The sequence below is a fragment of the Natrix helvetica genome (assembly GCF_964273705.1).
Source record: "Natrix helvetica genome assembly, chromosome: 4".
Lineage (NCBI taxonomy): Eukaryota > Metazoa > Chordata > Lepidosauria > Squamata > Natricidae > Natrix > Natrix helvetica.
In genome coordinates, this window is record NC_138550.1 from 166453409 (window position 1) to 166468089 (window position 14681).

At 43.2% G+C, this 14681-nt stretch overlaps 1 protein-coding gene across 8 annotated transcripts in view; it reads right to left on the minus strand.

Moving 5' to 3' along the window:
- PTK2 (protein tyrosine kinase 2) overlaps positions 1 to 14681 on the minus strand; it is a 265732-nt gene that overhangs the window by 104541 nt on the left and 146510 nt on the right. For all 8 annotated transcript variants that reach the window (XM_081951050.1, XM_081951049.1, XM_081951053.1 and 5 more), the window contains 7 exons: positions 10141 to 10220; positions 7382 to 7444; positions 5340 to 5394; positions 4914 to 5054; positions 3964 to 4041; positions 3010 to 3117; positions 893 to 1010 (listed from right to left, as the gene is read on the minus strand). In XM_081951050.1, coding sequence (XP_081807176.1) covers positions 893 to 1010; positions 3010 to 3117; positions 3964 to 4041; positions 4914 to 5054; positions 5340 to 5394; positions 7382 to 7444; positions 10141 to 10220 — 643 coding nt within the window. The remainder of the gene's footprint in view (positions 1 to 892; positions 1011 to 3009; positions 3118 to 3963; positions 4042 to 4913; positions 5055 to 5339; positions 5395 to 7381; positions 7445 to 10140; positions 10221 to 14681) is intronic.

The following is a 14681-nucleotide window of genomic DNA, read 5'->3' on the forward strand; positions in this document are numbered from 1 at the left end:
AGTTATTGTGATAAGAGTCGTTCTTTATATCATTTTCTTTATTCTTTTCCTTTCCTATTTTTGCTTTATTTTTTCCTTTTTATGTCTTTATTTTATTGGTTTGTATTAGTTTTTATTTTTCCAGCCATAATTTTTAAGATTGGATTTCTAATGACAGGACTAAAATGCCAATCTTTTTTTAATTACTGGCCAATTTGGAACAATCATCCTAATTCCTTCCCCATGGTTTCTGTGAAGGGATGAGGGACAGAAGAATCAAGTACGCTTCACTAACTCTTTGGAGGAGGAGATTAAAATATAAATATAAACATAAACAAAATTATATCTGAGCAGTTAATGTCAACGTCAAGAGGAGAATTTCCTAGTGAATTACATATCCGTACAAAACTATGAACTAAACAGAGGTAGGCAAGTTGTATTATAGGCAGAAAAAAAAAGAACTGAGGGCACCAATTGTTATTCAATTAATGAGTGACCCATAAGTAAGTGTTTTACATTTACAGAATTATGGTATTACCGTAACTACTAGAATAGCTGTTTTAGTTTGTCTCTATATAGTCTCTTGTGGAAATTGTATGCATTTTTATCTACTTATATTGTAAGAGGAGAGCTGTGTTAGTCAGCAATCAGGACGCTGGTCACACTTTTTCAGTCTATCAAATTTTATTTCAAAAAAACCCATAAGCATCTGAGGAAGCAAGCTGTACTTCAGGGAAGTGCATACCTTTTAATAACATTTGAAAATCTGAAAACACATTACCAGAATCCTTCTGACTTCCATCTAATAGGTCTGATCACGTACAGAGATGCTGCCACTGATTTATTCACAATTATAGGACATCCCAGCAAGCAGCCATGACAGAGACACTTAACAAAAACCTTTCCCTCTTACCTTTCTGGGGTCGGATGATAAAAGACTGTGTCGCCCCCGTGACCAGTCGGCAATAGCCATCTATCAAGTCAGCCATGTTCTCTGCAATGGTTAAGGTTGGTGCCGTCACTGTCAGAGGCTGCAAGAGAGAGAGAGGGAGAGAGGGAGAGAGAGAGTGAAAAAATAGCACACTGAACAAAGAGGCCTTATTGCAGACACAAACATTTAGTACAGCTGCTGAACTATTACATCAGAGAAGAGCATGCAAATGAGAAGCAGTAAAGAGAGAGAGAGAAAAGGACTTGGATGGCTGAAAAAAAATGGCCAGTTCTTATGCCTTCAAATCTTCCATCTGGAGGAACTCCCCAAGAGCACATAAGGTGTGAAAAGTGTGGCCATCGAGATTGGTGCCAATTATATCAGAAGCATAATCATTTTGTTCAGGGAACAGAAGAACCGTTCCGGATATATGTGAGGAGAGGGCTTCTATGCGCGGATGCATCCATAGACCCTACACATTTCAAAATTAATATTAATGTATCCCACAAGTTACCAATTCTACTTTTTGTTCTTCCAGATTTCAACAATCACCCCAAGGTGGTTGACATCAAAATTTAAAAGCAGCCTAAAAATAAGAAAACAAAAAAATGAAAGTAACAAATTCCAATGCCTTCTGGGGCAGTTCAGTTTTCAGTAGCTTTCTAGGGCCAGAAATCCTGTCTTATCTAATCCAGAAAAGGGCTGCCTCACAATAAGGAGGTTGCAACTCAAAAGCACTGCCTGCCCGGCCGCACATCTCACAGCCCTAGAACCGGGTATAGTCTAGGTCACAGCCTAGTTCTCAAATATCATTCTTTTCTACCTTTTCCCTGCCATTTTTATTCATTTAATGATTTTATCAGGCATAAAGCTACATTAGGCAAATGAACCTCCAAATTCCACTGGTTTCATTATACTGCTACATAAACGCTTGGCACAACATAGAAGAACAAGCCCATCAGGACTAGATTCAGCAGTCCATCTGGATTTAAAAGATACAGGCCACTCTTTTGAAGACAGCAAAGTCCACAACAAAGTCCAAGACAGAGAGGCTCGCTGGTTTGAAAGAGGGATCAAAGGGGCCATCTATGTCAAAATTGAACAGCCCTCTCTCAACAGAGGGGGAGGGATATGACATCATCTATCTCCAGTCTACAACACAGTCCTTTCAACAGTTCCAAGAAGGCTCCACACCCCCATTTGCACCACTCAAGTGACCCTGAGGACACAGATAAACCTCCAGGTAGCATCAACAACTCTCTAAAACAGGGGTGTCAAACTGGATTTCCTCAAGGGCCGGATCAGCATTGTACTTCTCTGTGGGTTGGGGGGAGGGGAGGATGGGACGGATGCCTCTTACAGCACCCTGCCAGCCAAAAAGGGGGCTGGTCATTTGCTACTTCCAGGCTGGCCCCACAGGCCAGATTTAAGTACCCCGCGGGCCTTGAGTTTGATACTCCTGCTCTAAAAGAATGCAAATGACCAGCTGTCTGCAAGGAGTATAAATCCTTCCATTCCCCACCATCCAGTCAGAGCTGAAAAAGCTTCTTGGATGAGAAGCAAAATGTCTTCAAAAGAACCCACAAAAAAAAAAAAACCACCTTTGGGACAACCATGATCCATAAATGTTTTCATTAGAGTGACCAAATTGGTTTTTGTTAACCACACACTTCCAAGCAGTGTCTGTGAAAAATAATGTACTGACAAGTACTCAAAAGGGACAGTCCTGTTTAAAATTCCATACGTCATCGTGAACAATTGTAAAAATGATAGCACCAATGGTCAGTCGAGATATGTAATCTGTTAATCCTGACAGGAATGTTGCAATGGTTCTTCCTCCTATTTATTCTCCAATACATGTAAAACCTTATCAGGAAATTACTACATAGCATCTTTCATAGTTAATGACCAGAAACATTTTTGTCTCTGGATAAAAAAAGTCTCTGAGATTATTCTCTTATACAAGAAGTTAATTTATTTATATCCTATGTTTTTATAATATGAAATGGGAACAGCTACACCTACCTTTATTCATAAAACATGCAGCAGGAATTTGCTTGCTCTTCCTGCCTGCCCGGAAGAAAGAGCAACCGACTTACCTCTGGTGCTCCAGCAATTTTCATCTGTAGCATTCCTTTTCTGTCCTTGTCTTCATTAGTTGAATACTGAATGGTCTGTACTTGATGGAAATCTGCCAAATGGGTAGGCTAGAGAAAGATAGAAGGAAAATATAAGGAGGAAGAATCAGTGTAGATGCAAATGCTATCAGATACAAAATACAGGATGCGCAAATAAAGTTCTATTTTTCTGGGCATTCCGGTACTTTATTACCTCTCATTGTTATCTGCACCCTATGTCCATCTTATGTACTACTGCAGTGGGGGGGGGGGGGGAACAATTAATAGTTGCCAATAGTTTGCCTGATCGGAATGCTGTTTAGTGACAGTAATATTGGCCAGGAGTCCACATGAAAACTGACCATAAACCTACACAGGAATACAAATAATGCATTTTGGGGATTTGATCAGCTTCCAATACATAAAGTATCTTAATGGTAAAGGTAAAGGCTTCCCCTATCCAGTCGTGTCAATTCTAAGGGGAGGTGCTCATCTCTGCTTCTTGGCTGAGGGAGTCAACGTTGTCCGAAGACATTTTCCACGGTCATGCGGTGAGCATAGTTCACCAAAGGAATATATATATATATATATTCCTAATATAACACAGAATACTGTACCTTCCCACTGAAGTGTGACCTATTTATCTACTTGCATTTTCATGCTTTGAACTGCATGTACCTATTTATCTACTTGCATTTTCATGCTTTCGAGCTGCATGGTACCTATTTATCTACTGACATTTTCATGCTTTCAAGCTATGTGGTACCTATTTATTTATCCGCTTTTTCACGTTTTCAAACTGCATGGTACGTGTTTTTTTGAATCCTGATTAAAAAAAACTTCCTGAAAAACACTGGACCGGTTCCCACACAAAGTAATGGCAAATGTGAAAGTCTGCTTAGATATGAAGTCATCATATCCCATGTTAGGACTTACATTGGAGCCTTTGTCTGTAAGATAGCTGATTCCTTCTTCTGGACCGATGGCCAATTCCACTGAAATAATCCAGCTGGACTTTTATGTTTAATATAGAAAAGAAGCAATAAATATTTGGAAAGAAAATGTTTGAACACTGAATAAAGATCTTTATTATCACTCAATGAAACAAATTGATAATAGACTAATAAATTACATTTCAAACACTGGATAAACCTTAATAGAGTACACTTATATTAGCCTTTCACAACCAAGTGAAGACCTGATCTCCCATACATTTGGGACAGAAGATCTGATGATGATGTGTTTTTCAGTCACTAGGATTCTTGCTTCAATCTTGGGCAAAATGGGTTATATGTTGTGGTTTGTATTTTAATCTTGATTTTAATCCAGATCCACTATTGTAAAATGGGCAGCAATACAAATAATTTAAGTAAAATAAATATCCCTGAGCGATAACTCCCAACATCTTGAGAGGCTGTCCCATTTCAAAAGCAGAAGGCACAAATGCTTCAATGTTCATTGCAACACATGGGCTTGACCATCGCACATTTTTTTCAAAATGAAATCATTTCCCCAATTCCTCTAATAGGGAGCAGAAACACAACAGGTGAGACATAGTTACCTATTTTCCACTACTATTTTCTCTAACTAGTCTTTAAATTGCATTTAAACTCACTACGGCCATTTTAAAATAATTCCACATCTCCATAATCTCTTTAACCTAGTTAGCAGTTCCTAAACTCCCGATCTATCAGAAATGTAAAATAATTAAACAATTTAAAAATTATAGTACACAACATCATCTGCAGATAAAGAAAATTTCGTAGCCCAAAGATCCAGCCCATCTGTCTTCTGTCTGGATAAGATAAAAATAAAGGGCTAAACTCAACATTAACTATTAGAATTATTCTATACCATGTCCCAGTAGTTGAAAGCAACATACTTACTCCAAGGGCACACTTGAAGCATTCCTTATCGAATCGGTATACTGGTGAGAGAATCTCAAAGAATTTCAAAATACTTTCTTCTCTATTGAGGTTGGCAAATTGTCGAAACGTTTGCTGAATCATTTTTCGAAGATTTTTGGCCTTTATAATGAAATAGTCAGATGTTAGTATGCACCACATCCAAGCCACATAGTACCAACATGGTTCCACCTAGCCTAGGAACTAATAGAAAGCACTGGATACAATACCACATATCTTTAGTTCCATTTTTGAGATTTTAAGTCCTTAGAAAAAGAACCTCTCATTTTAAAGAAATGTCATATACATGGATGAATCAAAATAACATACTTGGGCGATAGCCAAAAATGGAATGATCAAAGCTCAAGGTCCAATAATTTCTAATGTATGAGCAGAATGCAACATTACCTTTACTGAATCCAGTAAACTCTTTGGAAAAAATCTTCTCAAACCGACATCTTTCCTGAAATAAGCAAAGCAAAAACAAGTGATGCATGAAAAATGTTGTGATTTTAACTATATGAAATAATAATACACTATATTTTAGAAGAATTGTTGGGTTAGAATATAAATGCAGATGCCAATATTCAATCAAATTCATTTTTTTTTAAAAAAGCAGTGTTATTACCACTAAACTTTGAGTGTGCCCTGCCTTCCCAACTCATCTCTCAGATCTTCAACCAGCCCTTCACTAAACCAGTCAATCAGGGCCAAATCATTCCACCCTTACATCTCTTACAAGTAATATAAGATACAAAATATATCTCCTTATTCTCGCCTGTCCCGATTTAATGTTCTGGATCACCTGATTAGTGGTGATAATACAATACAATACAATAGCAGAGTTGGAAGGGACCTTGGAGGTCTTCTAGTCCAACCCCCTGCCTAGGCAGGAAACCCTATACCATTTCAGACAAATGGCTATCCAACATCTTCTTAAAGGCTTCCAGTGTTGGGGCATTCACAACTTCTGGAGGCAAGCTGTTCCACTGATTAATTGTTCTAACTGTCAGGAAGTTTATCCTCAGTTCTAAATTGCTTCTCTCCTTGATTAGTTTCCACCCATTGCTTCTTGTTCTGCCCTCAGGTGCCTTAGAAAATAGTTCGACTCCCTCTTCTTTATGGCAACCCCTGAGATATTGGAAGACTGCTATCATGTCTCCCCTAGTCCTTCTTTTCATTAAACTAGACATACCCAGTTCCTGCAACCGTTCTTCATATGTTTTAGCCTTCAGTCCCCTAATCCTCTTTCTTGCTCTTCTCTGCACTCTTTCTAGAGTCTCCACATCTTTTCTACATCGTGGTGATTGTGATTCTTTGCACTAGGCCAGAGATGGCTAACCTTTTTGTTGTTGCATGCCAAAAGCACATACATGTGCGTGCAATGGCACACATGGGCACCTGCACCCATAATGTAATGCGTGCATGACACACACACCCCACGTGCACCCTGCCCCCCCCATTGTGCATGTGCACGTGATGCCCCATTTTGGGCTTGGAAGTCCTCCTGCACCAACCTGAAACCAAAACATGTCGCGGGCTGCTGCATGAGACCCCAAAATGCAATGTGGGTGCCCCCCGTGCATGCGCCCCACCCCCTAGCACATTCACGCATGCATCCTCCACATGAACCCCGCACATGCATGGCAGAGACCCAAAGACCCGCTGGCCAACAGAGAGCTCTGCGAACCACCTGTGGCACGTGTGCCATAGGTTCACCGTCACCGTACTAGACCCACAAAGGATCCCTTGAAGTTATAAATGCAGTCAGGATGTATAATAATTTCCTGCTCATCACAAAAGCTTTAGCAACAAACCCTTTTGAATTCCAGGGACCCTTGTGATGGTACCAATTCATGAAAGCCAATGAAAAGGAAACCACTCTTTAATGGCCATAGCAAAGCAGGTCCTTTGGTGAAAAGTGGTTAGAACTGTATTCTGCAGCCCATGCCAATGGCTTCTTAAGCCCACGCTGGGCAGTTTGTTCTGCAAACTGCATTCTAGGCGAGGACAGGGAGGGCAGGATTAGAGAGACAAAGCCATAGCCTGTAAATTTCTAGGAGCTCATCAATAATTAAATTCTCGGCATAATTTACTCCCATGGCTGATTAATCACATACCGAGAAACCATTTTGTAAAAAGGGCTTCTAACCAGCTGATCCCACAAGTATTAACAGAATGTAGATGACCCCCCCTCCCCCCTCCCCAAAAAGGATGATCCTGTGTATCACCAGTCAGCCTATGAATCACCCAAGTTGTCTTGGTCAGGCCAGAATCAATGACCTCTTATTTCCTCAATAAGCTCAAAGGTCAAAATTTTACTAGGTTTTTACAAATTCTCACCTTAATTAGAACAATAATGACAATCTTTGCATTCTTACTTCTAAGAGCAACAATTGTGTTCCTTCCAATGGAAAGAATTCCTGACAAAAATGCAACCACATACTTACTCTAAGACTTCATAGTTTGACTTCTTATCCAATGCGTTGCCTCTCATTTCGCAGTATGATCTCCTGAAATTATTAAAAAAAAAAAGGGCAGTGCTCTTAAATGCTAAGCCAAAATCAAGCCATGATTTCAAATCTGATGTTAATTATACTTCGGCTTTTATCTGTTATTTCTGAAAACTGCCTCAAATGCTTATATAATCAGAAAGGCGGGGTAAAATTTAATTTATTTACTTACTTACCTAGGAAATTCCAAACTAAATCATAGATGAGTGGGAACACTCAGAAGCATGTATATTAAGAGCCCCCTGTTGTTGGACTAAACAGACAGGAAATCAATCATTATAAAGTTTTTAAAACTTTATGCAGATTTCTGAAAGTCAAACTGGAGATATATTTCACATCCCAGTGACTGAAGTAAAATGTCCAAAAGTATAACAGTATGTATATTATAGCCGTAATACATTTAGATATATATATAAAACCCAGAATAAATTATATTTCTCTCTTGTGATGTCAGGTTATGGATATCCATTCTAATGTTTTTAAAGTGATGGGTGATGGGTGATGGGTAATGAGGGATGTGATGGACCTGTCAGGCAGAAATCTGACAGGACAAAAGGATGCAGATGCCACTTAATTGATATATATTTTAGGTGATATGAAATATTCATTATGGAAAAGAAGTGGAAATGGTGGCCCTATACTCTTAAAAGTTACAGTTCCTAAATTATGCTGAGTTCTGTTGTAGTAAATCTCATTTACACTTTATACTTCCCACTAAACTAGTTCTGACCTGGTATAAAGGATTTTTGTTCCTGGGGCTTATTTCTTATACTTCTTTCATTCTACTGTTCTTCTAACCAGGTAGCCAAGCTCTGTTCTAGCTCTGGCAGAAAAGGTCCCTCTAAAGTGCTTCAGAACCTCTGGGAATAACTGACTGAAGGATTTTAAGACATCACATTTCGGGTTATCAGCTACATTCTTCCCTAGACCCTTATCTGTATGACCCTTTACAAATTTAATTCTAATAATTCCCACCACTATTCATTAGTTGTTAATATTCTTGGAAAGCACCATTATTCTGAGAATTTAACTCCAAACTGCAATTCCGCCTCTCCTATTTTGTCTGTTGCTTGATTTACCTCCTAAATTCATACGGATTGCTGCTTTCCTAATCTTACTGTACAAGACAGATGAAAAATTAACACAATGGTGTAAACTGCAAGATAATAAACAATGAAAATATGCCCTAGGAGTTCTAAAATTTGCTCTCGAACTATATATGAACATACTAACATTGTCTTCTTTTTATGTTTTTGTTTATTTAGATTTGAAAGTTGGGAATATGTTGCCTAAATCCCAGTGTTAAGTTCTACTCAGTGTCCTAGTATACTGTTGTGGCCAGCCAGCAGCCAGCTGAGCTAGTAGCAGACTCAGACAGTGAGGAGGTTGGGGAGGAACATGGGCCAGTCCTGGAGTCTGGGGAAGGCTCTGACGAGTGCCCTGCGTAGGAGGCAGAGAGGGGGCCAGGACCATCTGACAGTTATCAGTTGCCTTCGGAGCCAGACATCAGTGAGGCAGAGAAACACCTGGAGCCTGTTCCCAGTGAGTGCATGCGCAGAGTGGCCAGATGAAAGGAACAGCTAAGGAACAGGGGTCGACTTGAGAGTAAGGTCACAGGTGGATGATGAATGGCCCCTCCCAGAGGGAATAAAAGAGGAGCGAAAGGGGAGTGGAGTTTGCAGGAGACAATTAGTTCATTCCTGCATTCTTGCCAAGTATTCAGCATCTGAAAGATATCAGCCTGGCCACTCTCCAAGCCTGATAAAGGTCTGTAATTGTGAGCTATCTTGAAAGACTGTGGGAGAGGAAAGACTTTGCTTCACTGTCAATTAAATAAAAGGGGTTTATCGGGACAAGGACTGGGCTTTGTGATGCTGGGGAAGCCTAGGTCAGAACATACACAATTGAAGAGTAATGTGTGTAAGGTTTTAAAACTGGTAAAATATGTTAATAGCTCCTGAACTTTCCTCCAACCCAACCAAGAAGTGAGATGGGTAAGATACTTTACACAAAAGAAAATTGTTTTCCTATTCAGCTGTGGCCTTCCACATTCCTAGCAAGAAAAATCTACAACTTGATAACTTTAATAAGTCACCGTACAGTACTTGGGACACAAAGTCTCTTTTGCTCAGTTTTAAGCCTGGAAAGATGATAGAAAAAGCTATGAAGTTAAAAAAATCTCCCCCTTTTAGGAAACAGTTCCAAGTCAGAGACGATTGACAGATTTTTCTTATGTTCAGAGAGATTCTATGTCTTGCAATAAGCAATTTCAAGTGTTCTTGAACTTGGCTTTTCTTAGTCTTTTGCTCTGCAAAATGATTTCTTTAAACAATTATGAAACATTGGGCCAGACGTTACTACTGGAGGTAGAAAAAAATTATTATTTAAACATTAGCCAGAATCTTTACCATTCGCAAATTAGAGTGAACTCACAATATTTGTGTAATAAACATGGCTGTTTAACATTACTTTCTAACCTGCAAATAATTGCTTAGCTAAAAAGTTACTTAATTGTAGGTTTGAATGGAACAGATATAGTATAACATTACATTACATTAAAAAAAATTCAAAATTTAAAATTCTACTGTTTATGCCACAATAAATTTTGAAGTTTCTGCTTGAACATACTGATGAGGACATTAAGATTAAAATGAAGTTGTTCTATTTAGTAATAAATATTTAAAAGATGATCTTACCGGATTTCAAGGCAACCTAGCTTCAAGGCAATTTCCTGGTCCACCTGATCTGCTATCTCTAGCATATAGTCATTTTTCACCTGGAGCAAAGCAAGCAGAGATGGGTCATAAATACAAGTCAACCACAAGAATTATTTCAAATACATTCAAAGGTCAGACGCAATCATCCAACATGTTTCCAAGTAGATTACAATCTGTGCAGGATTCAGATCGTGTTCAAGCAACTCCTTCTGTGAAACTCCAGATTGTTAAGTTCAATTTAGCTGGAGTCTAACTCAGAGCAATTTTATCCATTGAACGCCAAAAACAATCTTCACAGCAACCTAAAACCTAGCCCTTCCTGGCCTCGTAGAAATTAGGCTTCCCTGAACTCAGAGAGTACAACGAGCAAATAAGGGCGTTAAATAATCAGTTTTTGCTGGGGGGAGGGGATTGCTATAAGGTAAACCCTAATAAGGTGTTTCTATCCAGTTATGTTTGCTCCAGCGGCAATGCAGCTGACTTTTCTGTTGCTTCATCATCCATCGTCTGTAAATCAGGGGGAACTCCAGGGTCTACAGGCAATGAGAGTCCACCTCAGGATTTAGATCTGATCTCAATTTAGATATCAGATCAAAAGTCACTGCTGCTTCGTTCCAAACATCCAAGATCTCATGAACAACCCTGAACCAAACCGCTGTTCTGACCGAGGCTTCCCAAAAGCCTGAAGCAAACTCCTTATCCCGAGAAAAAAAAACTTGTATTAATTTACTGTGGATTCTGCTCATTCACATCCAGAAAAGTCTTTCAAGGGAGGATTTACAGTCACAGACCTTATCTGGCTTGGAGAGCTGCCAGGATGATATCGGCAAAACTTGGGCAGGAGCCTCTGAGAGTCACGAACCAATTAAGCGAACTAATTGTCTCCTGCAAACTCCACTCCCCTTTTGCTCCTCTTTTATTTCCTCTGGGAGGAGCCATTCATCGTCCACCTGTGGCCTCACTCCCAAGTTGACCCCTTTTCCTTAGCTGTTCCCTTCATCTGGCAACTCTGCGCAAGCGCACACTGGGAACAGGCTCCAGCTGTTCATGTGCTTCACTGATGTCTGACTCTGAAGGCAGCTGAGAACTGGCATACGGTTCTGGCCCTCTCTCTGCCTCCGACACAGAGTCCTCATCAGAGCCTTCCCCAGACTCCAGGACTGGCCCATGTTCCTCCCCAATCTCCTCACTGTCCGAATCTGCTGCCACCTCCGCTGGCCACTGGCAAGCCACAATAACCACAAGAACAACCACAAGCTCCTTTGAAACCCAACGGGGTCCATTAAACACCTATGGAAGACAACATGAGTAGGTCGAGCTCCCTCCTGTGGAATGTGAGGATGCAGTAGTAATCTCCAGAGGTCAACAGTAAGTATTAGGGAGTACTAGTAGACAATGGTTTACGATAATATCCTCCGGTTCTGGATCACATTACCATTGCCCTGAAACCTAGGTATGTGCAATCCTCCCATCCACCCCACAATAAGCTGAGTCATCCTGGCAGCCATGATTTTCTACCTTGCCTTCAAATCCATACCCAGGGAAAGTGGAGTGAAGCCCCCAGAACTGTAAGCCTGGAGATTTTTACCATCAACCCAAATATGGCATTAAACAGATGTGACAGGGACACTAAGGAAGCTACTGCACAAAAGTGAGGTTTGTACAGTAGCAAGAATCCCAATTGATCTCTGAGACTCAAATCTCACATTCAGTCATACCTGTGGGGCAGCTCCCTAACAATCCTCAGTCTCCAGAACAATGTCACTCCATTACTAGAGTGGTGGCTGGCGTCCAATCTGAAACTTTCTGGGCACCACCCATCATGTGCCCAGCCAGGTCTAAGCAACACATGCCAGGACTCGGGGCTCTCATCCACAATTAGGTTTTGAAAATGGAATTTTCAAGAAGAGGTCGAACCGTCATTTGTCCAGAAAGAACGTTGGTCTTACCTGAACGTTTTTTTCTGGAGTAGTGGAGGGAGGGGTCACAGCAGGGTTAACACAGCCTGATTGGTCCATTTGACTGAGAGAAAACTTCTTAACCTTCGCCTTCTCCCGTTGGTTCCCAGTTTCCGCGATGTCACGGCCAGCAACTGCAAGTCAAACACAAACAAGAACAAGCCCCCCCGGGGCCTCCCGATTCTACACTTCCCGGACCCTGTCTAACTAACTAACTAGGGCGGGAAATGTGACCCCTCCCTCCACTACTCCAGAAAAAAACGTTCAGGTAAGACCAACGTTCTTTTTCCAGTAGAGTGGAGGGAGGGGTCACAGCAGGGACATACCCACGCTACGTCCCCGGGCGGGCCGACTGGGTCCCAGGTGAAGAATCGGCCACCACCCTCTGAAGGACCCTCCGGCCAAAGGATGCCTCAGCCGAGGCATAAGTGTCCAAACGATAGTGCCTAATAAAAGGTGTGGGGGAAGCCCAGGCCGCCGCCCTACAAATATCCTCGAAAGGTGCCCTGGTGGCCCAAGCCGCCGAAGTAGCCGCACTGCGGGTGGAGTGCGCAGTAATCCCCGATGGGGGAGTCTTCCCAGAAGCCCCGTAAGCCTCAACTATGGCCAACCTAATCCATCGTCCGATGGTGGAAGAAGACACCTTACATCCTAACGAGCCCGGACGAAAGGAAACAAATAACGCTTCCGTCCTCCTAATGCCCTCAGTTCGCTTTAGGTAAATGCGAACAGCCCGGCGAACGTCCAGCTTATGCCACACCAACTCCCGCTCTCTCGAGGGATTGGGACAAAAATTCGGGAGCACGACCTCCTGGGCCCTGTGAAACTGTGAATTCACCTTCGGAATGAACGAAGGATCCAAGCGAAGGACCACCCTGTCCTGGTGTATTACACACAGGTCACTGCGTGAAGAAAGGGCCCCCAACTCTGAAATGCGCCTGGCCGATGTAATGGCCACTAAAAACACCACCTTAAGGGTAAGCAGACGCATGTGTACCGTCCTAAGTGGTTCGAACGGGGAGCTCGTCAGAGCCTGGAGAACCAGGGTCAGATCCCAGGTTGGAAACCTATGAACCGGAGGCGGCCGGATGTTAGCCGCCCCCTTCAGAAAACGCTTAATCAGTGGAGACCGGGAAAGGACGGGGGAACCCTCCCCCCCCAGAATGGTGGCCAAAGCCGCCACTTGACGCCGGAGCGTATTATGCGACAAGCCATCCTCCAACCCCTTCTGGAGGAACTCCAACACGTTTGGGACGGTAGCCCTAGAAGGATCCAACCCCAAAGGAATGCACCACTTCGCAAACGCTTTCCATGTGGCATTGTAAATTCTAACCGTGGACGGCCTCCTAGACGCCTCTAAGGTGGCTATGACTCCTGCCGAAAGTTTCTGCCCCCTCAGGATCCTCCGTTCAAGAGCCAGGCGGTCAGATGGAGCCACTGAGGCCCTGGGTGATGTAAAGCCCCCTGACTCAGAACGACCTCCCCCGGGGGAATCCTCCAGGGGTCTGCTACCGACAGCTGGACCAGGTCCGCGAACCAGGGTCTCCTCGGCCAGTATGGTGCTAACAGAATAACGAGAGCCCTCTCTGTGACTATCTTCCCTATCGTACGGGGAACGAGGGGAAGGGGAGGAAAGGCATAAAGGAGACCCGGGGGCCATCGGCTCCTGAGAGCATCCGCTCCTTCCGCCGACGGAGACTGGAACCGGGTAAAGAACCGGGGCAGCTGAGCGTTGTCGGGGGAGGCGAACAGATCCACCCGAGGTGTGCCGAACCTGCTGCATATCTTCCGAAACAACGCCGGGCCCAGTTGCCACTCGCCATCGTCTAGGGTTGTGCGACTCAGCCAATCCGCCTGAAGATTGGACACTCCTGAGATGTGCTCCGCCACTATGGAGGCCAAGTGTCTCTCCGCCCACAAGCCCAACGACTGCGCCTCTCGCCAGAGAGAACGTGAGTGGGTGCCCCCTTGGCGATTGACATGGGCCTTCGTTGCCACATTGTCCGTAAGCAGGAGGACATGGCGCCCCCGCAGGTGATGACGAAAAGTCCTTAGGGCAAGCCGCGCGGCTTTTAGCTCCAGCCAATTGATGTTGTGGCGGAGATCCGAGGCAGACCAACGTCCCTGGGTCATGTCGGAGTCCATCACGGCCCCCCAGCCGAAGAGGCTGGCATCCGTCGTCACTGTGACTCTCTCGGGCTCCCAAAAACAAGCCCCTTGTTGCAGCGCTGGGGACAACCACCACCGAAACGAGAGTCTCACCTCCACCGGTAGAGGAACTGGACGCAAGGAGTTGCTCATCATCCTTCTCTGGACCGGGATCAAGGCCCACTGGAGAGGTCGCAGGTGGAGCCGGGCCCAGGGCACTATCCCTATGCAAGAGACCATCTTCCCCAGAAGTTGAGACAAGGTCAGGATGGAAACAGACCGTCTTTTTTGTACAGAGGAGACCAGCTGGCGAAGGCTGGACAAGCGCTCTGGAGACAGGCGGACCCTCCCTGACTCGGAGTCTATCACTGTCCCTAGGTGTAGAATCTGCCTGGATGGGGACAGGTGGCTCTT